Source organism: Nycticebus coucang, chromosome 14, assembly GCF_027406575.1.
Source record: "Nycticebus coucang isolate mNycCou1 chromosome 14, mNycCou1.pri, whole genome shotgun sequence".
NCBI lineage: Eukaryota > Metazoa > Chordata > Mammalia > Primates > Lorisidae > Nycticebus > Nycticebus coucang.
Window position 1 is genome coordinate 51,612,484 of NC_069793.1, and position 23,743 is coordinate 51,636,226.

Below are 23,743 nucleotides of genomic sequence, written 5' to 3' on the forward strand. Positions count from 1 at the left end.
TCATTCAGCACAAATCAACATTTGAAAAATAATTTTTTTGTTGTTGTTAACAACTCACCCATGAGATTCCCCCCCCATCCTTTCTTTCTTTTTTTATTTTTAGTTAAACATTAACTCATTTTTCCTCCATTCCAGTTCTAAACTGGGTCATATTAGAGATTTGGGCTGCTTTACATTTTAAAGAATGAGGGGAGGCAGAGCCCCAACGAAGGGCAGAGAATTCTTGATAACTGCTCTGCACAGAGGTATTTAAATTGTAACTTCATTTCAGTCACAGCAGCTACTGACAAAAAGCCATCGCTTAAGAAGCAACAGTTCCCTGGACGCACATCATTTAACATTAGATTCGGGTCAATATCCAAGGCTGCTAGCATCATTTTTTCATTGAAACGATGACTAATACGTAATCGTTCCAGGATTTTACAATGCACAAAATCTCAACATTTCGTAACTTACAAGTGCATTTACACCTGCAACTTTCACAATGTTCGCAGGTGCACATTTTGGGAAAGAGATGTCATTTGTGACAGTCAGCACAGGAGCAGCTCATTCACTGTCCTGAGCAGTGAAACTTTCCCATTTGAGTACAAAAAGAACTTGGCAGACCACATAATAAAGGGCCACTGAAATGATGAACGGTGAAAACGCAGCCAATTTAATACACCTGCAACACTGACGTCCTCACAGGGAACTCAAATTGGGGGCTCTTAGGAGCCAAAGCACAGCCAGCCACTGCAGCCAAAATGCCTCCTTGGGCCATTCACTGACATGCACAATTTCCAGGTGGTCTATTTTACCTGTTTTCTGGTCCGCGTCTTCCCTGTCCTGAGTTTGATGTATCTGGCTATCAATTCATTTCTACCTGGAAGAAAGAAGAATTTACAATAAGGTGGGTAACTTGTATGTATGTATGGATGGATGGATGTGTTTAGAGAGTCTTACTCTGTCACCTTCAGTAGAGTGCTGTGGCATCTTAGCTCATAGCAACCTCAAACTCTTGGGCTCAGGTGATCCTTTTGCCTCAAGCCTCCTGAGTAACTGGGACTACAGGTGCCCACCACAGATGCCCAGCTATTTTTTTTTGAGACAGGGTCTCTTTCTTGCTCAGCCTGGTCTGGAACTCCTGACCTCAAGGGATCCACCTGCCTCAACCTCCTAGAGTGCTAAGGATTACAGGTGTGAGCCACCGTGCCTGGCCAAGGTGGGTAACTTTTAAAAGGAAGAAAAAAAAAGCTCCCTGAAAGCTGGAAGTAGAATTCAAAATCAGAAATTTTTAAATTACAGCTATGACTTTATTAATGCTAGAAAACAGAACAATTGTTTGTAGAAGTGATAACTAGGAAAAATTAAGATGAAGGGCATTTAATTTTGAACTGAAGACAGAAATGTATCTTTTTAAAATGTGGTTTATCATTTGCCCGCTTGTACCTTAGCAACAAATACAAAGAAAGATTAGTCTGAAAAGAAAAAAAAAAAACACAAAACAAAACCCCAAACCGCTTCAGTTCTAGTCTTTTACTTTTCATATTCCTTTTCTTTCTCATTCAGGTTTATACTCATACATGGTTAACTCCAGTTAATCATTTACAGCCACAGAATGAACTGCTGTGGCCACAGAAGCCTCACAGTGAGGAGAAGCTGGGAGTACAGCGGTGCACAGCCCTCCTTCCAAGTACTATGTATCAGCAGCTGACTACGCACAAATCCCATCAATAAAAAAAATAATAATAACTCAACCTCCTTCAAGCTTTAAAAGCTTTTGGGAAAAGAAAATTACCTAAAAATATAAACAAAAACCTTCCATCCCTACCCCATCAGGAAATGAGAAGTCTCAGACAACCTGACTTCATAGAACTATAATCTAATAAGAAAATATCCACAGGCATAGTGGCTCACGCCAGTAATCATAGCTCTGAGAGGTCGAGGTGGGTGGACTGCTTAAGCTCAGGAGTTGGAGACCAGCCTCAGCAAGAGCGAGACCCTGTCAAACCAGCCTGGCATGGTGGTGCATGCCGGTAGTTCCAGCTACTCAGGAGGCTGAGGCAAGAGGTTTGCTTGAGCCTAGGAGTTTGAGGTTGCTGTGAACTGTGATGGGCATCAGAGACCCTGTCTCAGAAAAAAATGAGAGAGAGAAAAGGAAAAGAAAATATATCCCCAGAAGTGGGGAAATGCATTACCACATGAAATAAAAACCCACTCATACAAGACATGGTTCATCTGAGCAGGCCATATTGATGACTTTAACTTGCTCTAATACCAAGGACTGGAAGTCTTTTTTCATACTCTATACTGTAAATGGAAACCTCTATTTCATAATACTATTTTTGGCTGGCATTCTGTCAGTTCTCCCCTACTAGTCAAGAGCAAGTCCTGAGTCTGCTATGCATTCATTTGTGTGTTTCATCAGCCCAAGATTGTCAAGCCAGACCATACTTCCCCTCAAGGCCCTACTTCAACATTGTTCCCTGAGGGAAGTCTTTTCTTACCAACCAACTGGGTTTGGGTGCTTTGCCCCCCACTCTCACCATAGCACAACCTGCACTTCTTCCTAATACAGATGAACAGTCACTATGTTCACAGCCATGGTCAGCTGTATGATTTGTCTTCGTGGTCTAACTTCTTCCTAGACATACTACATATTTAAAGAAGGCAAGAACTCTTGTCTTATTCCACAATGCCTCCCCTCACGCTCAGCACCCACGTGGGCCCAGAAAACGAATGAGGAAATAATATAGCCTCTGGTGACCACACCCCCCAGGCAGAGTAAAGAACTGTCAACATTGAAGAGGACCATTGCCAAAATGTCCATATAGAAATCTAGACTGAGAACTCAACACACTTTCTCACTGGTGCCTAGAATATTCCCTACATTAGTCAGACCTCTATCACCTGTTAGTGTTGGGGCTATGCAGGACACGGTTGTCACCTGAAAACAAAGGAGCTGCAAAATCTTGGGACTAATAAGTGCCGCTGGAGCATCTATCCTCATCCCACAAAGTCTAACTCCTCATAAGCCTAAACCACCATTTCTAGAATTGAGGAAGCAGCCCATTCTACCTTAAAACATACCAAAGAATGAAAAGACCTTCCTTGGCCAGGCACAGTGGCTCACACCTGTAACTCTAGCACTCTGGGAGGCTGAGACCAGTAGGTCCTTGAGCAATATGGTAAGACACTCCCCCATCCCCCAGTCTCTACAAAAAGTAAAAAAATTAGCTGAGTGTGGTGGTACATGTCTGGAGTCCCAGCCACTCAGGAGGCTGAGGCAGGAGGATCACTTGAGTCCAGGAATTTGAGGCTGCTATGAGCTAGGCCGACCACAGCACTCTAGCCTGGGCAACCAAGTAAGACCCTGTCTCTCCCCTAACACAAACAAAAACAAACAAAAATGCCCAACCACCCTCATTTGGGACTTCCTGTAATTTTCATCTCCAGATGCTGCTTGTTTTTAAGTCAGTAAGAACAAGGCTACATCATAGCCACCCACAGATACATCCCTGCTCGCGTTCCCAATCTTTTTAGGTATATTTAGGATTTTCAGACCCGAATACAGAACCTTCCATTTATTTCTGCTCCAGTTCATCCTGTTAGATTCAGCCTATAACTCCAGCCTGTCAGGATCTCAGATCCTGATTCTGTAACTGAATTCTTTGACCACAGGAAAAAGGACCTCTAAATTCAGTTTGGAGGACTGCTTCTCTAAGCATTCTCTTTCAAACTTTTGAGAACTACCAATATCCCCTGTAGTGTCATCGGGTCTACTTCTCCGTCTCTCAGATGGTCGTACAGATTTTGCAATTTGTCTCAAAGGCTTGCTGGCAGCACAACCCTGCTAGGAGTACCTAATTACCAGAAGCCAGACCTAAACGACAATGTCTGCAGACAAGCTAAGCATCCCCCAGCCTGGGGGCTCCTCTGTGCTCTTGTTCAGGGCTCTCTGAATGACCCAGATGAAATGGCTCTCGGGCTCTGTATGATACATACAATTTCCTCTGAGCCTTGTCCAGATGGCAAAATGTCTCTTACCCTCAAACTCCCCTACTTTCTGCTATAGAATAGTGCGATCAGTGTGACACAGAACCTATTGAACCTATTTTCAATTTCATATGGCATTTGGTTGAATGAATAAGATCAATATCCAGAATATCCAGACTCTATAGTCTACATACAGGGACCTTTGGAGTTAATGTCAACTCATACTTTAGGTACAGTATAATGAATGACATTTCAGTCAACAACAAACCATGTAGACGACAATGATCCCGTAAGATTATAAGGGGTATTTTTACTGTACCTTGTCTATAGTTAGATACACAAATACTGAGCCACATATTACCATTCAGTGCCTTATCACTCTTAGTACATTAGCATGTCATTCAGGTTTGTAGGTAAGGGCAGTAAGTCACACACCACACAGTCTAGGTGTACAGTAGGCTATCCCATACAGGTTTGTATAACATTCTATGATGTTCGCATAATGAAATTTCTGAGGATGTGATCACCATCATTCAGCGACACATGACTATACTTCAACAGACCCTTTCCTGAGTACTATGTGGTGAATACTACGTTATACTCATCATTTCATTGAAAGCTTATCCTAGGTCTCACGTTCTTGCTCTATGGATGAGTAAGATCACCTTGCAAACGTCTGTGTTCTCTCCTCCATCCATTTCCCAAGCCACCAACAGTAATTATTTAATTCTTTTGAATATGTGGGTCATTAGCATAGTTTTTTTTAATTTTTACTTATTTTTTTTTTGGCCGGGGCTGGGTTTGAATCCACCACCTCTCGCATATGGGACCGGCGCCCTACTCCTTGAGCCACAGGTGCCGCCCATTATTAGCATAGTTTTAAGATACAGAAATATTAAGTACAATTTCTTGTATGCAATTGCACACGAACTTTAGGGACACCCTGTAGAGAATCCACGTGGACAGAAACAAATGAAGCCCTCCCAGTATCACTGATAAGCCAAGCAACCTGAAACGTGCTCAGGTGAGTCAGAAAGGGCCCTGTCAATGCTGTTTCTTGGAAGTGAAACAGTGGACCAATAACAGTCCACCTCAAAACTTTTATAATGACTCATGTATTAGAATTACCTACTTCAACTTATAAAATCTTCCTTGAAACAGCTTTTAAAAACCTAATAAATTCTCCTACATGCTCTAATATTTATAAACCTAATAAGATTTCAACCCTTCCCAAAGTCACATCTAAATCAATCACTTCATTGTACATTTTTAATTTGGAAATACAGGCTAATATGTTACCTAAGCCAAATTATTTTAAATAAGTACTTGAAATATCAAATATACATAAATCTTTTAAATAAAAAATATTAGCGTTTGGCTTTGATCCTATTAAAATTTTCTACGTTTAATTTTAAGTCTTCCCAGAATTAAGATAAATACATATTAGGAAAAGAAGCATGCCATTTCAAACAATCTTGGAATATCTTTTTGGCTGCTTGGGGCTGTGTATTTATTGTAGGTATTCTGACCAGAGTCTTACCAGCAGGCCTGATAGGGCATCCAGAGCCTGATTCCTGTATCCCTACTCCCCAAATGAGGTGGGTTCACGAAGCCCATAACCCTGGATTTGAACCGTGTTACTGTGATACAGAATTTCCTAATGAAGCACCAGGAGGTAGCACTAACCATTATATATATGACTGGAGATGGGTCCCCAGTCTACACAGCACAGTCCTATTTTGCAGCCACAATCCTAATGTCAAGTATTAGAAATATTAACCTTTGGAGGCGCATACTGGCTCACTACTGTAATCCTAGCACTCTGAGAAGCTGAGTCAGGACAATCACTTGAGCCCAAGAATTAAAGGTAGCTGTGAGCTGTGATGCCACAGCACTCTACCCAGGGCAACAGAGTAAGACTTTGTCTACAAAAGGAAAGGGAAGGAGAAAAGAGAGGAAAAAGAAAAGAGAAAAGAAGGAACTACTAACTTTTGTTAATCTCATTCTTCACACACACACACCCAGTAAACCTTACATTACAACGACGACTTTCAACAAGGTTAACTTTAAATTTAACTCCCACTTTCCTAAAAACTAATCCTGCACTTGGGGCACATTTTCCTTTGTGCCTTATATCATGCCACCTGTCTGGTGCATCAGAGATAAAAGGCTTCTCAGGAGCACAAAAATTCCTTTAGAGATGTACAACGTATGGCTTCTGTAAGCCTTGCTTCCCCCATGGGCCACAGGCGGCAGCAAAGACAAACACAGCCTGACCTGCCACTTTTACACTGTGATCCTCACCAGGCACTGTAACCGAGTCTTTATTTTTCTTTTCTCCTATATAACATAACACAGTTGAAAGTGAGCTCATCGTCTCTCCTGCATCTTGGACTGCCATGAAATTTCTTGGTGAAGGGTTAGTGAGGAGAGCGATTCCAGCAGGCATGGAGTTTGCAGTTTGTACTGGGCTTGCCTCACCCAGACAGAAGACTGGTTAACGGTTGTTGTGGGCTGTGTGTATAATGGGATGTGGCCTCAAGGTCATGTTTGAGGCATAGCAAATGCAGGGTCTGTGGCTAGAAATTGTAGCCCAGAGACACTCCTCTTTAACAGTGCAAGAGCCACTCTGTAATTGAATAGAGCCAGGCAGCCACAGAGGAAGAAGCAACAAATGGATTGCTCCTCTTCCCTGGCCGCCAGTCCTGCGGCAAACTCGTGCCCAAGGCAGGGCTGAACTGCCCTGGGCTGCAGGAAGGGGCTCCAGGGAGGCTACTCTGAGGAAACATCTGCTGGCCTTCCCTTCCCCAGGACGACTGCACTCCTGGCCTGTTAACGTCCTTGCCCATTTCTGCAATACTGTATGGATTGCGCCTACCAAACACCCAATTCTTCAAACGCCTTCTGGCTGGAAGAGGCCTTCCCCTTCCCGAGATATCCACAGCCCTTCACCTAGGTGTTTTAACCAGTACACTTTGGGACACCACATGGTTGCAACCAAACTGTAAAGTCCTTTATAATGAGAAGTAACAATACATATCTCTTCTCTCCCTCTCTTTCCCGAGCAGCTCAGTGTCTGTGAAGTGAGTCACTGTTCAGGACAGAAAAGAGGCTCCCACAGCCCCACAATCCAGTTTTGACACTGGATCATCAACATAAAATTAAAAAAAAAAAAAAAAGGAAAGGATGACCTGGAGTGAAGAAGCAAAGAAAGTCTCTCAAAAAAATAAAATAAAATAAAAAAGAAGCAAAAAAAGATGCCTTCACAAGGTGACCCCATGAGAGGCACAGCTCTGTGCCCCCCGCCCCCACTAGCAGTGGCCCAGAACACAGGGAGCACAGTCGCGCTGCTGCAAAGGCACATTCTCAGGCAAGACTCTACCATGGTGTTGAAATACTTTGTAGCTATAGGACACCCCCCCCCCACTTTTTTTGAGACAGAATATCACTATGTCATCCTCAGTAGAGTGCTGTTGCATCACAGCTCACAGAAACTCAAACTCTTGGGCTTAAGAGATTCTCTTGCCTCAGCCTCCCTAGTAGCTGGGACTACAGGTGCCCACCACAACGCCCAGCTATTTTTTTTGTTGTTGTTGTTATTGTTGAGGCTGCCATTGTTGTTTAGCAGGCCCAGGCCGGGTTCGAACCCACCGGTCCCAGTGTATTATGGCTGGCTCCCTAACCACTGAGTTACCAGCACCAAGCCTATAGGACCCATTTTTATCAGCTGGGGTTCATCTAAATAAAGGAAAAAACACCTTAGGATATGAAAGCCAACAACCAAAAATTACAAGTGAAGGGGACCCTGTGGAAACCAAATGTGGCCAGCTGGGCAGGGGTCTATAGAAGGGGGATGTTTAATCCCCCCATCTGCCCTAAGACCTGGGAGGGGCATCTCTGCGGACACTGCCAGAGGAGGCAGTAGAGAGTATTAACTCACCTGTGAGGAGTTAATAATTAACCACTTCTTCCACGATAATGCCATAGCAACTTGCCCCTACAATACTGTGGAAAGAAGGGGGTCTACCGAAGCTAGCCAGACATCCACGGGTCAGAATGGTCAGCTAGGGACTACGCACTGATGAGACACAGCAATGTGCCAGAATAACGGGGGTGAAAAGGTACATCACTGCCTTATAGGAACTTACATCTCTTTGGAAGAACTCTCACCCATGAGAATGGGGTCAGATTGCCCTAAGTGAGCTCTCACAGGAGGACCCCATGCCCCCCATTCCCCAAAGTAGCACAGCAAGCATGTTCCATTTATATGAGTAACTGTATGATGGACGCCTGCCTCCTTCTCTGAGGCCAGACAGAAGCTCCACAGGAGCACAGAGCACAGGCGGGGTGGGCTCATGACGGTGCCCCCCGTGCTGAGAATACAGCAGGTCCTCAGTGAGTGAGTATATCCTGAGGGTGCAGAGAACTGAACTACAGGGGCAGGATCACAAGGCTTACAATTTAGGGGGAAGGGAAAGTTCAGGAAAAAGAGCATTTGAACCAGCCTCAATAAGGAAGTTTAGACACCACTGTCTCAGTTAATCCCCAATATAAATCATTGACCAAAAAAATAGCACCAATGTGGAAAATCACCAGAAAGGGCCAAGCAGCCTGTTCTGAATTGTCAGGGCCTAGTACTGCATGTTCCCAATCTAAAGGTTGGAAGAAAGGACTGATGGCGTTCAGGAGGTGAGCAGTGGCAATTATCAGAGATAGCCTCTGTCTGCATTCACCCAAGGGCTTGTGAAAAAACAGCTTTAGAAGAAAGAATACACAGAGGCGGGCTGTGTTAACCCAAGGTTAGTCAGAATTTATACCTCAGATCCCTGCAAAATGTCTGGCCATAACTGAAGCCCAGCCTTCTCGGGAGTTTCTTCTGTCAGTCAACAGCAGCTGCTAACATTATCAAGTGATAGCCCTATAAACACTGTGTACTCCTTCCTCATAGAGAAACGGCTTACAAAACACGCATTTGCATTGGATTACAGGGACCAGCAAGTAAAACCGTCCAAGGCTATGTGTGGAATACAACATTGCTATGTTGGATAGAAATTCTTTTTGTTTAATTATTTCTAGAAGAAAAAGAAATATGAATGAAGTAAATTTTTCTAAATGGTCATTCTCTGTGCAGCAACAAAGATATGCCTTTTAATCCTCTGATGGTTGGACGACCCTTTAATTATACATTAACTATGCCTTTAGTTGTTATTCTTTCTAATCCATCCTACACACAAATACCTAAAACACAGCTCTGGTAGCCACTCTACTGCTCCGAGACCTTCCTTGGCTCCCACTGTCCCCAGTCTAAAGGAAAAAACTGCTCTAGTGTAGTGTTCAATGTTGTCCTACCATCTGGCCCCCCTTTTAAAATGACATCTCCCTACCTTAATCCATTTACCACCATCAAAATATACACCTAGCTCCAGTTCCCTGAACCCATCTTGCCACGCTAAAACCTCTTAAAACCATTATTAGGCTGGGTGCAGTGGCTCCAACACACCTGTAATTTCAGCACTTTGGGAGACAGAGGCAGGTGAATCACTTGAGCTCAGGAGTTCAAAACCAGCCTGAGCAAGAGCAAGATCCCATCTCTACTAAAGATAGAAAAATTAGTCCTGCATGGTGGCAAATGCCTGTCACTCCAGCCATGTGGGAGGCTAAAGCAGGAGGACTGCTGAACCCAGGAGTTTGAGGTTGCTATGAGCTAGGCTGATGCCATGGCACTCTAGCCTGAGCAACAGAGCAAAACTCTGCCCAACCCCCCCCAAAAAATAATAATCATCATCTCTCAAGGTCCAGCTCAGATGATGTCTCCTCCATGAAACCTGACCTATAATGTACCTAAAAACACGGAAGGTGTGGAGAATAAGCCAGGGAGTGAGGTGCCTGGACTCCTTACAGACCAGTGACTAGGAAAAGACCACAATATTATAAAGCCAAGTAAAACAAAAGGTACCATAAATTAAGATCAGATAGCTTAGCGTATGAGGGGAACGATGGCTCGCCTCTGACTAGCAGAGTAGCATGATATTCACTGCTCTGCACTGGTCCCACAGTTCTTTACTTTTTCGTGCATCAGGACACTGCCTACAATCTGCCTCTGTTCTGAGTTCCCTGTGTAACAAACAGATTGTACGTTTCTTAAAGATACAGTCCATGCCTTCTGCATTTCGGATTCCTGTGTGCTCAAGGTGTATATGGGATTTAATGAGAACTTGCTGCCCCCAACCTGACCTAAGTAGGTCCCTACCCACAGGCTCTCCAGGGGAGTCTTCAGTCCTGACAGTTACTGCCACTCATCTCGGGACATTTACTCTTTCCTTCCATATCCACATCTGATTATGTTGCCTTCCTACAGTGATAGGTCCCCATCCACAATAAGAAAACACAAACTCCTTAGCCTGGTACATGAGTCTAACAGCCCATTCATATAGGGCCCCTATTCTATTCGAGTACCTGGATCTTCACAGAGTGCCCCAAACCACTGTCATGTTTTTCCATACCTCCATGATTTTGCACAACCATCTGTCCTTTAAATGTCTTCTCCCTTCTCCTTTGCCTGCAAACTCCTGTTTGCCCCAGCTGGAATCTTTCCTCCCTAGTGTCTTCCGGGAGCCATCATTTCCTCCTTCACACCTTGAGCACCAAGTATGCACCTGTCTGCTGCCCTGCCATTACCTCGGTATGAGACTGGCCACCTGTCTCCTAGCACAGTGACTGCTCCATGGAAAGCACCCCTCTGGTTCTCTCTGACCCCCGATCTAGCACCCTCAATCAAAGAAGTGCTTGAAAATTATTTTTAATAAGCAAATGAAGGAAGGAATGAACTCCCCTCTTCTGTATAAAGAAAATCAGAAGAAATAATCTAAAAACAGATTATGAAAACTGGACAGCAATTGCCAACATCGTCTGAAATCTGTAAGCCCTTTTACAGCTACCATTATATTCGTGAGAGGCGCCACAATTCTCCTGACCTTCTTTGTGGTCTCTTATCTTGGCACAAGTGTGACCAATGCAGACTTATTCCATCCTTGTGCCCTATCCCCAGCCCCTGTCACCTCTAAAGCGACAGTCAGAGGAATCTCATCCAAAAAAAAAAGGGGGGGGGGGGTAATTTCAACATTAACCCAGGAAAGTCTTGTTAATGAAAAACTCTGTTAAGAACACACTGTTTACTTATTAATTATGGGGCCTCAGAGAAGTGTGAAATCTACACATTTGAAGTGCTAAAAACTGCTGGTCTTGAATAAGGAATCTTTAACAGTGGTAATGCTGCAGATTCTGGTTTTCTGACTCAGGTGCATGATGGCTGCCCTATACCTTTCTGTGGAAACTGTATTTATTAGCTATATTAACATGGACAGTTTGCTTAACTTCTCTAGACTTCTATTTCCTCACCTATAAAAGGGGAATAACAGCCTCTATATTCTGGAGGGCTGTGCGTGAAGGCCCTGGCACCTTGAGGTGCTCTAAAACGTCCCTTTAGCTGTTATGTCATGTCACCGCACATGACATAACAGTTTGTACGTCTCCATTGCTTGAACTGATATAAAGGTCCTAAAGGGGGAAGAAAAGGCTCTCTGCCCAGGATACCATGCAACCTGGCTTCTAGTGTAAACCCACGGGGCTTCTACTGCCAGTGTCATCGGTATTGAACATCATCACCCTCGATTTTCAAAATGATAAGGCCATAAAAATTATTTCCAAGTAACAGGAGCACTTCCTGGTGCTACCTTAACATTATAACGCCACCACACCAGTGACTTGTTGCCACAAAGATCTTTTCATTCAACATAGATTCTTCATTGAACAAAACAGCAAAAACTAAATTTTTGCAATAGACGACACATGTGGCCAAAATTCTCATAATCTGACAGATTGTAAAATTATCTCTAGGCTAGAGGCATTGCATTACACAGCACATCCCTCACTGGATTTCCAGAATTTAGTTCCTAGTGTAAAAACAGAACTATCACCAGAAGAATTAGGGGGCAATATCTGTAGCTCCTCTAACAATGGCTACACAAAGGTGACTGATGCAAGCATTAAATCAAAATGACATGCACATGGGATTACCCGCTGTTTGGAAAACATGCTGAAGAAAAACCTAAATGTCTAGGAAACTTAGTAATCTTTTAACAATAACGTGGCAAGTATGATGATAAAGAATAACACTTTAAAATTGCATGTAAATGGGTTAAACTGAAATGGCAAGGGGGAGATGGTGTGAGGCTACAAAAAGCTGGACACGGCCTGAGCTAAATCCCTACACGTGTCAGTGCTGTGTGAAATGCAGTGCTTCTACACGCATGTATTTAACCAACTTTCACACCCTGCTAATTCCCACCGTATAAATGCTAATACTGAGGTTCAAAGGTGTTAAAGCCAAGTCCCCAAACTAGTAAGTGGTGGAGTTGGGATTCTAATCCAGCTTTGTCTTCCAAGCTCATCATTCCTTAATATTAGACCAGCTGCTACGTGTTTAACAAGAACAAAATCTTAGGGGGAGAATCTAACTATGAAATGGACTGAAATTATTTGCACACCATCTTGAAAGTTCTCTATTCCACACCTGTAACAAAGTGTGTTAAAACTCAGCTCCCCTTTAATGCATCCAAGGCCAAAATAATCTGGGCCTCCCCTATTCATAAATTACAGAGTATTTTCTTCTCTCTGCCTTGTTTTTGAGATGGGTCTTACCCTGTCACCAGGCTGGAATACAATGGTATAATTATAGCTCACTGCAGCCTCCAATTTCTGGGCTCAAGCAATCCTCTTGTCTCAGCTTCCTAAACTAGCCTGGCTAGTTTTATCTTATTTTGGCAAAGATAGGGGTGTCTCACTATGTTGTCTGGGTGGTCTCAAACTCTTGGCCTCCGTGATCCTTCTGCCTCAGCCTCTGAGGTCACTGGGATTACAAATGTGCTTGGCTAGAACATTTTCTGTATAAAAAAGATTGTGCTAGGTAGGTTCTGGAAGAAAAATGAGGCAAGAATTCAAACAATGGCAATAAAAGACAAAATTATTAGGAGAGAAGGAAGACATGTCCTAAAGAACAGCCAGAGACAACGCCCAGCAATGTTTCCTGCTGTGGTCACCATTCTCTGGCTCCCCTGACCCACCTGCCCTGACCACATCTGACATATATTAAAACCAGCAGTACCCGAAGCAACTCTGTACAGTCCAATCACTAAGGAAAAAGCAGTGTCCTGTGAAACAAGCTTTCCATCTCAGATGAAGACCAAGCAAACCAAACCAACCCCCTCTTTCGAATGAGCTCCAGATTCAAGAATCAACCCATTTTTATTCTTCTTTTAAATTTGTAATGACCCAGATAACATGCAAACACATTCTCCCTATAAAAACTTTTGTTACAGCGGTGCCTGTGGCTCAGTCGGTAAGGCGCCGGCCCCATATACCGAGGGTGGTGGGTTCAAACCTGGCCCCGGCCAAACTGCAACCAAAAAATAGCTGGGCGTTGTGGCGGGCGCCTGTAGTCCCAGCTACTCGGGAGGCTGAGGCAAGAGAATCGCTTAAGCCCAGGAGTTAGAGGTTGCTGTGAGCTGTGTGAGGCCATGGCACTCTACCAAGGGCCATAAAGTGAGACTCTGCCTCTACAAAAAAAAAAACAAAAAACTTTTGTTACATAGACAAACTGGTTTTTGCCTTTTCTCCAGCCACTCTCTACCTACACTCCCCCATTGTCCCTAGAAATCTATATTCCTTGTGTTACGTTGGATACTATTCCTTGTGTGTGAAACGACGTCCCCCCAACCCCGCTCCCACTATCCTGTCTAAATCCACTGAACAATGATTCCCGAGCTGCCGAGAGGCTGCGGCAGGTTCCCACAACGCCTGGCCATGGGGTGGGTCTGTCCCTCTGGCTCACCCTACTTTGTGCACACCGCTAGCACTGGCTGCACTCCACCTGTGGGTGGGTCTTTCTCCTCATTTCCTTGGACAGATGTGAGCTTGGGAAGGCAGGGCCCAGGTCCCACTCGCCACCCTCTCAACTCCAGCTTTGTATGGAGAACTTCCCCCTCAATGATAATCCTGCTGCCTCCGTTAGCCCCTCTCTGAAAAAAAAAAAGCATTTAAAGAAGTGATATCCTGGCACGCAGGGGGTACTGACAATGACGTCTCTGAAGAGGAAGGAAGGAAGCAAGGAAGGGGAGAAGGACAGAGGAAACTTGGTGATGGGGGCAGGCACTGGGGCGGGAGGAATAAAACAGGCAGCCTGCCCTCAAGGAGCCCACCGTCTGGTTAGATACTCAGGGAATGCAGGGGTACTGAGGAGCTTTTCCTCTTCTGGAGCTCCAAGAAATGGAAGAGGTAGCTGCAAGCACAGGATGAGCCAGGATGGCAACAGAAGACCGACAGCAGCTGCTTTATTCCCTAGCCGAATGAACCTGAAAAACTTCAAAGGCTTTCCTTCTTCAAAATTAGCTCAATCTTTCCTGCTTTCAATTCTCAAGATCTGCATCAATTTCAGATTCAGCATCCTGCCTCAATCCACCAGCAATAATTGAGGATGACATTTTTCATTTAACTGAGAAAAACATATTTTCTAAGAAATGGCTCAACTTTTTCATAGGCGAAATGGGTAAGAATGAACTGGCTAATAACAACCGAATGAACTAGTTCAGGGCTATGTTCTTGGTAGCCACAAACATTTTCTAAGGACAGAAGGCATATGAGTGTATAGAGTCAATGTGACTTCATGTGCAAGCTCATTTACCGTGCAAGCTCATTTACATGTGGAAGTTTGATTTTTTTCTTTTTTAAAGGCAGAGCCCAAACTACTTATGTGGCTCCAGCCCTGAATTTTGCTTTGTAAAGATATCTCAGAGTGCAATTATCCAGCAAACCCTTGTGTGGATAGAAGGTTCCACAAGTCAACAACCGCTTAAGCAGTTTAAACCAACAAGCAAGATGCCCTCTATTTAAATGCTATGAGTGAATCTATTTTAAGCCTTTAAAAATCCTTTGGGCAGGTGTTTAAGCTGTGTACAGACTGAGCCTGTGGAGGCTCTGGGGGTGGGGGAGGGCGGGTTTCACTCTCCATGCAGGCAACATTTTGTTCAGACAATCTTCCTGCAGCAGGTCATGTGACAAAGGCCAAATAAACAGCATCTGGGGATTTTCAATTACAGGCCTTCGCCCAGCATGCCTGCACTGTAATCTCTACCAGATGAGGCTCAGGCCTCCCTATTTTCAATAATTCACACACTGTGTACACATAACATGACAATAAGGGCATTCATGGTGCGGCCTGATTCGCAGATCAAAGCTAGCAAAGGGCCAGCTGTAAGCATGCTCGGCTGCTGGATGATTCATGCCTTTCACAGGCTTGGAAAGACGCTCCGCGGGACCTGGCAAGCCAGCCTCTTTCCTGTGTGGTATGCTGAGCAAACCTTGAACATGAATGGGGCACAGGCCCCTGGGACAGCCAGCAAGGCAGCCAACTCCATGTGCATTTGCAAGTATTGGGAAAGATTCAAATGCCAATCTACTCAATAAGCTGCCGCTCCGACAAAGTTGCCTTGGCCAACGTAAGACCCATGCAGAACCCCGCTGCTCGCGGGGACAGGTGGTTCTTGAAACCAAACCCATTCCGTAACCATAATTAATAAAACCTTGGTCAGGTGCTTTGAGTTTACAAATCCATTAGCTGGCAGTGTAGTACCCGTTTAGACATCACACACACAAGCAGACTCAAACACAAACTACCACTACATGGACATAATATTATACACTGTTAATGCACGTCATGGAGGTTTGGGTCTAGGAAATGAAAGAAGACATTCTGTTGTGATTACTGAAATCCCTACATGTTAACTCAATTAACTCTCCTGGTAGACTAACAAATTCACCACCGTCTGTACATGTTCTCTGCTGGTGCCGTAGCTCTTTGAAAGTATTCAGAGTTCTCAAGTCCACGACACTCTAAACGCCTCTTGCACTGCAGGGAGAGTTGTAACTGGAGGAAATAAGGACACCATTTTCCTCATATAAAGATTTCATACCCATCAATCAGGGCAGGAATCAGGAGAAAGCCATGATGGTGACTTCCTTGGAGCCAACACATGCTGCTCACCAGCTGTGGGCTGTGTGTCCTTACTCTCTTTTCTCTCTTATTCAGAATGGTTTCCTCTTAATCACAATAATCCCAAAAGTGCTAAAACATATCAATCGCTGGGTAAGCCCTGCCTACAAAGGGCCAGCCGGCTGGCTTTTATGGCCTTGTCCGACAGCAGCTGATACTTCATTCAGTGACAAATCCAATTTAGCAGTTACAAGAGGTTCAGCATCCCTGAAAAAATCTTGGGGTTGATGTGACACTCTGAAGTCAGCAAAGGCTCCACTGCCATATTGTTTTAAAGATTTTTCTGCTCTCATGTTTGGATGTCTATAACCAACTATCCTGCACCTTCCCCGCCCTGGCCCCCACGATCTGGTGGTGGTGTGGTGGGCAACAACTGAATGCTTGGATAAAAAAAAATACAGGCAACAGTTGCATGCAGAAACTGAATGAATACTGTGATTATACCATCACTTGAAAAAAGAAAAGAATTGAATTTCTAACACATTGAAATAAAAAGCTAGGAGGTAAATTGATTTGACTCTAACCTATGTAACTCTAAGTCAGCTCTGAAGAGTAAAAAAAGGTAGGCAAATGTGAAGCTTTTACCCTTGGATTAAAATTTGTTTTATTAAGAACTATTTTAAGACTAATGTAAAGACTTTGTAATTGAATTATTTACATTCATTTTAAACACTAAAATGTTAAAACAAAGGTAAGCTTTAAGTCATAATGAGGGGAAACAAGAAATTGACAGAAAAAAAAACGTTTTTGAACATTAATATGCATTCTTTACAGAAAATTACATGAATTCAAGTTAAGAAAATCTCCAAAGGAAATAACTTGGATAATTTAGATATTAAAAACATTTACAACCAAAGTGTCATTTTTTTCGAGGTGAAGGCTGTATTAACTGGTTTGACGTAAGCATTCCAAATTGTACATAAAATCAGCACATTGTACCCCATAAATGCATTAATGTACAGTTATGATTTAATATAAAAATAAATATAATAAAAATAAAATAGATCATTTAAATTAAGTGTCATTTTTAAGCAACAAGGAAATTTATTAAGTAAAATAAAAGGGAAATGATATAATAGGAACATGGGCTGATTATTCCTTTAAAATTAAGCTTTGTCATCAATAGTTGGTTATTTATCCCAACTCTAGTTTTAATGATACCAAAAGAAGTGACCACAGAAACATCTGGTTTAAAAAAATAACTTGAGTTTTCAGTACCATAAACGAGACACATGCAATTGTGGCTGGCAAGATAGCAGTGACGGAATATTCCATACATAGAGCTCTTATTTCATGTGGCTTTAAAACTTTATTCTCCAGATTTTTTAAGGCATAAACTAAAAACTAAAATAAAACAAAACAACCAACCAAAGCCTGCAGACTTCAGAAGACATTTTGCTTTTGTGACTAACAATCCATTAGATTAATATTTTGTCAATGTCACTTGTCACAACAAAAACAGCAGCATTTATAATTTACTCTAAGACTGGTTTAATTAAAATTCAAAAAACCACGACAAAGCTATATTGAATTTCATTTGCCGCATTGTAATTACTTACTTTGTAGCTGACTATAAACAGTATTTTATTACATCCACAAAAATGCATTTAAAAGCTAACAGCAATTCGTAGACTCTGGAAGAACTAAGGAACAAGTCCTGTCACTTCAGTTTTGAATAGAGAGCTACGTCGCACTTTAATGAGACATTAGAAAATGAAAATCCGTGTTCTTTCCCAATCTGAGGGGATCTACTGCTCTGCCTATATTACCTTCAGTTAGAGCTGGGCCTGGACTCCCCGAGAACACAGATTTGACAGAGCCAGATCTGTGTACCTCCCTCCCAAGTCTGACTTGGCTGGAGCCCAACACTGGGACAATGGAGGCTGCCAGGCATGATGGATGACTTAAAGGACTTAAAACCACCATTTGCATCCTCCCAGATAAACAATTAGCTGGGGGGAAAAAAATTTTTTTTTTCTTTTTTCCTGGAAGCAACTTGCAATGCTGTTAATCTGCCTGGCAGGGGAAGAGTTAGTTTAGTGAAATGAGACTTAACTTTAAGAACATTTATTTGTCTGAGACATTTTCTTAAAGCGTCTTACTGGAGTGGGAAGAAAGAAACCATTCGATTTAGACAAAAAATAAAGTCCAGAATTTTAAAAATTAGGAAAAGATTAAAAACTTTTAACTCTCTTAAAGCTAGTATCAGAAAGTTGTCGATACATTTGTTTAGTTCATTTTTCCATCCCCTCTTCCTTCATTTTAAATCCATATAATTCTCAAAGGCAGCATAATAAAAAACTCTCTTATTGAACAAGGCAGGCAGGCATAAACACGATTTAAGCATGAAAGAAAGGAAACTGTCTTCAGACATGCTTGCCAGATAACAGACATGCTTGCCAGATAAAAATCAGTGGCTCTAAAATTGCATATGAGCAATTTTCTGGAGCTCATGACAACCCAGGAGGGAATGCCTAAGAAAGAACAGAGAAATATCTTAAAAGTCAACCTGCATTTCTCTAGCATGAATTTGCAGGATGGGTTAAGAGTACCTCCGGAAGTTCACCAAGCCTCCATTAATAAACGAGGCAGCAGTGTGGTTTCCATGGCAACGGAGACTCCTAACTCTCCAGCAAGCTTAGCGCATAAGTGCGAAAGGTTTCTCCTCAAATCCTAACTTCCTGCTTCCAGGTGCTGACAAAACCAAACATACTTGTAAGCCCAGAGAAACAGTGTAGGGGTTTTCAAAAGGGATTCTCATGACACTGGTTTGTTCAAAACTCTGCAGATCTGGCCTGCTGCAGACACCTGGAGAAATATTTTAAAGGGAGTTTTAAAGGCTCCTGAGAATGTTCAATGATTTGTTAAACACCTTTGCTGCAATATTATAACGTGTTATGACAAGCTATACATCTTCATCATAGGCTCCCATGGTTAACATCAGCCTGACTTCTTTCCTTGGCCCTGTGGAGATGATTCGAGGTTCAGGACCAGCCTAATTACCAGAATTCAGCACATGAGAAGAGCGTATACATTTCTCTAACATATGTAAGCCGACCTTCAAACTTCAGGAGGTCATGATACATTTTAAAAGAGACCTTTCCAGCTCCTCCATATGATCGGGAATTGTGACAGAGGTCCAAATGCTATAACTCTGCCATTAACAGCCACTGACTTTAGGGGAAGTTATTAACCTTTTTGAATCTCAGTTTTCCCAAAGGCCTAATACTCTATACAATGATGCTGCGATACCATCATGAGCTCTAGCTACATTAATATTCCTTCCAAACACAGGTAGAGGATACCACAAAAGACTGGTGTTCTTCTACCTCCCCATTTCCCTCTAAACATTGAAGGATACAAACCAAAGGAAGACGGCATGCTTCCCAACAAATTCAAAAGCCAAAAGCAGGGCAGCGACCATGACAGCAGCCCAGAAGGGCGGAGGCCGGGGGTATGCGTGAGAGGATTCTGACAAAAGCCCAAGAGAATTCTCAGCCAACCCCTCCAGAAACACAAAACCAACATTCCCAGTGTAGAGCTTCCCCTGGGGGACAGTGATGTAGGAGAGTAAGCACAGTTGGCAACCAGCATCCATCCAGCATCCATCCTTGTCCTCGAAAGAGCTGTGCTGAAAGACTGAGAGAGAGACTCATTAAAGCTGGGGGGCGCTAAGTACCAAGTATGGGCATGGCTTTGTGGGGACAGGTGAAAGGGCCAAAGGAGGGGGAAAGGCAGCTCTTCTGAACCCACTGAACTGACATCATCTGGCCCACAGTGTATAAAAGACGCAGGCGGGAAATAAACGGCAGAGTCACAGTGGCTATCTATATTTCAGAATTTTCCCTTGTAACTCTGTTCCCTTTCGTCCCCTTTCACCTATGAATAAGCTAGTTTTAAACCCCTCTCTGCACCCACAGAATAATGTAACGTCCCACATGACACTCACACATGCACTGCCTTCTGCATGCATTCCTGCTAAAAGGCTGTAGCAGACAGTAACAAATTTCTGACAGCTTCAACCGATAACTTAAGAGGAGAAAAAGTATTCCATTTCAATTTTCAGACAGGTCTGACTTGGGGACAAACCAGCTGAAGGACAAGGAGTACAACTCTCCCTGTAAAAGCCATAGTTAGCTACGGGAGCAATCAAATACCTACCAAAACTGCGTATCTAATTCCATTCCACTCACGGGATCACCCGCAGGCAGCCACCACTGACATATAAACTTCCTCATAAAGCCTGGGTCTTAGGATTTTTCTACCTTAAAGAAAAACGAGAGACTTCTGATACAAATAGAGCCCCTCCACCCTTGAGAGCAGACCTGCACAGAGCTAGGTACACCCATTAACACAGCACCTCCAGAGAACACAAAGAACGCGTAGTTAAACCTGACACCTGTGCACTAGGGGCCAACAGATGGCCATTTATTTCATTCAAATTAAAGGTAAGCAAGAAAGATTAATACATAGAAACAATCTGCAGTGTATGAATTTTGACTGACCTTTCTCTGTAATTTAATTATAGACAGTTATAAAGTATTTACCACCACACTGCTGGCTATAGCGCCTTCATTCTAGTAACTGCTTCTAAAAATTTCACCAAAGAAGCAGCAGGGTCCCAAGTCAGCAAAAGGTGTCACACTAAATATCCAAAGGTCACCCACTTGCCCGTGGGTTCATCACGGGTGAGCCAACCAATTCCCCCAAGTTAGAAAATGCAGCGCCTTGCAAGAGGGACTTTGCCTAACAATTGCAATCAGTGTAACCTAGCTTATTGTACCCTCAATGAATCCCCAACAATAAAAAAAAAAAAGAAAGAAAGAAAAGAAAATGCAGCGCCATGCATGGGTGCTTCTCTGACACAGTTGTTACTCAACTGCATAAACATAAATCTCTCAGACTCATCCACCTCCACCTTCCACTCTCCTGCATTGGCCCTCACTAGTTCCTTTTTAGTCTTTTGCAGCAGCCTCTTAACTGCCTTCCTCATCTTCTGTCTCCTCCCACTCTCACCCTTCCTTCAGGCCACAACCGGAGTGATCTTTCCTAAATTAACAAGTCCGATCACATTACCTTCAAATACTGGCTTTCTATCACGCAGTCTCCTAAGCCTAAAGTGCCAAACAACTGCTGTTGTTGCTTACAAACCTCTACTCATCTTTTACTTCCCAACTGAAATAAAGCCTTCCCTGATACACAGCGATCTCCCGATCACACACCTGCTCTCCTAACTGCACCATGTACGTCCATCATTTGTTTCCAGGATCACCTTCTCAGCTAGTCCTCCAGGGACCCCATGGCAAGGGCTTTTCCCCTATAATTTCTGCATCTCCAGCCCCCAGCATACCACCTAACATGAATGAATGGACCAGAAATACGCAGAGTAGATACTTGGAAGCGTACCATTCTCAATAAATTCTTTTAATAAGTTAGAATCAAAATATTATTTTGAGAAAAAAAATATTTCAGAATTTCCTTGAGTCAATGAAAAACAATGCTCAAAGTTTATTTGTAAGTTGCTTGTAGGGGTGATATGGCTTCCATCCAAAAAAAATTTATGAGCCTGTTACCCCAGTTTGAGCCACACAGATATTTTCTGTTGGGAAATCCTTTTATGCCTTCTGTGTGGCTTCTCATCGATCGAAGCCTTCTAATTACAAAATATTATCACCCCTAAAACCAATAAGGAAATGATGAAAATATTTATAACTGTACTGCCTAGGCTTAGAGAAATTCTCTTAGAGACTTTAATAATAGAGAGTTAGACACATTTGGCTCTAGAAGATACTTTAGAGCTAATTTCATCTAACAATTTCAGTTGTGCAGATGAGAATAATTAAAGCAACAAGAAGATGAAAGATGTGGCCAAAGCACTCATAACACTCATAAGTTTGCTGAGAGCTCCTAAGGCAGCATTCACTTTAGAACCAATCTACAGCAAACCTTTGTGTTGTATGAGCTTTATAGTTAAAATGTTAAAATTTATCTTTAAAGTACACCTCATCATTAACATTTAGTCAAAGCACAAACATGTCCTTAACATTGCTGCCAACTGGAATTAAATCCAAAATTCTTCTTAATTAGAGAAAGCTAATCCAGATATATTTGGAATTATGTCCCAGAGTCTATTCTGATCACAATTACATAATCAAAAGGGAAATGCTGGTTTCCCCCTTAAAGCATCAAGGGCCCAGGGATTTTTGGAGGGCACATAGGGTAACATCGCCTACGTTCATTATTACTCAGAACAGAACAGTGCCCTAGGTCCCTCTAAACAGCAGATTCCTGTTTGTTACAGATTCTCCTGAATGTATTACAAGTTTCTCAAAAGGAAGTCCCATATTAACACAGAACCCAAGACTTACATCTTTAGAATTCACAGGAATGTGACAAGTCGTGAAGTGATAGCACTGTTTTCAAAATCTTAAAAATCCGTCTTTATAATTTCTAGCGACATCTACATTGAGACGTCTGGGAAAATATTCAATAAAGCTACATTTATCCTTTATGGTTTCAAGCTCCCGTTTTATCTCCCTTCAACTGTCTTCTTTCCAGACAGAAGCAGCCTGATGTCTCCAGTCTGTTCTTACCTAAAGGTGCTCCCCACAATCATTTTCTGGAGAATGTATTCACAGCGCTTTCTATCCTTCAGGGCAGCAAAAGACCATGCACAATACTCCAGGGCCAATACAGAAGGACTGTGTCAGATGTTTATACGAAAACAAACACACCAAACTAGACTTAAAAGGCAGATGTGGTGGTGCTTAGAAAGAGGGGCCCCAGCATGGGAGGGGAAGACCTGCTTCACATTCCAATTTGAATTTGGCAAAATCTTGCCTGTTCTATGTATAGAAAGAGCTCCCTTAAAGAGCTGTCATGAGGATCAATAAATAATGTTTCTATGAAACCAGCAAGTACAGAAGCTGATATAGAATAGATACATCATATAACTAGTTGAATCAGGTATACCAAATCAGATATTCATCAGTTCACTTCTTATTGCTGTTAGAATTTCTCACTGACATGTTAAATATTATTTCCATGCAATGGACTCTCCTGGTCAAATAGTAACAGGCCCCTGCTCCTCCAACACTCAACACTGCCAGTTAAATGAGAGAAGATGCTGAATGTGGTGACTAATCCCTCCCACTCTGGGAGGCCAAGGCAGGTGGATAGTCTGAGCTCCAAAGTTCGAGACTAGGCTCGGCGCCTGTGGTTCAAGAGGCTAAGGTGCCAGCCACATACACCTGAGCTGGCGAGTTCGAATCCAGCTCCAGCCCGCCAAACAATAATGACGGCTGCAACCAAAAAAATAGCCAGGCATTGTGGCCATTGCCTGTAGTCCCAGCTACTTGGGAGGCTGAGGCAGAAGAATCGCTTGAGCCCAGGAGTCGGAGGTTACTGTGAGCTGTGATGCCACAGGCACTCTACCCAGGGTGACAGCTTGAGGCTCTGTCTAAAAAAAAAAAAGTTCGAGAGCAGCCTGAGCAAGACTGAGACCCCATCTCTCCTAAAAATAGAAAAACTAGCCTGGTCTTAAGGAGGGCACCTGTAGTCCCAGCTACTCGGGAGGCTGAGACAAGAAGATCGCTTAAGCCCAAGAGTTAAAGGTTGTTGTGAGCTATGACATCATGGCATTCTACCAAGGGCAATGGAGTG

General features: G+C 42.9%; 1 protein-coding gene across 9 annotated transcripts in view; it reads right to left on the reverse strand.

The window, feature by feature from the left end:
• The window catches only part of TEAD1 (TEA domain transcription factor 1), a 265,733-nt gene that overhangs the window by 76,347 nt on the left and 165,643 nt on the right, over positions 1-23,743 (reverse strand). For all 9 annotated transcript variants that reach the window (XM_053560911.1, XM_053560915.1, XM_053560914.1 and 6 more), the window contains one exon: positions 798-862. In XM_053560911.1, the coding sequence (XP_053416886.1) occupies positions 798-862 (65 nt within the window). The remainder of the gene's footprint in view (positions 1-797; positions 863-23,743) is intronic.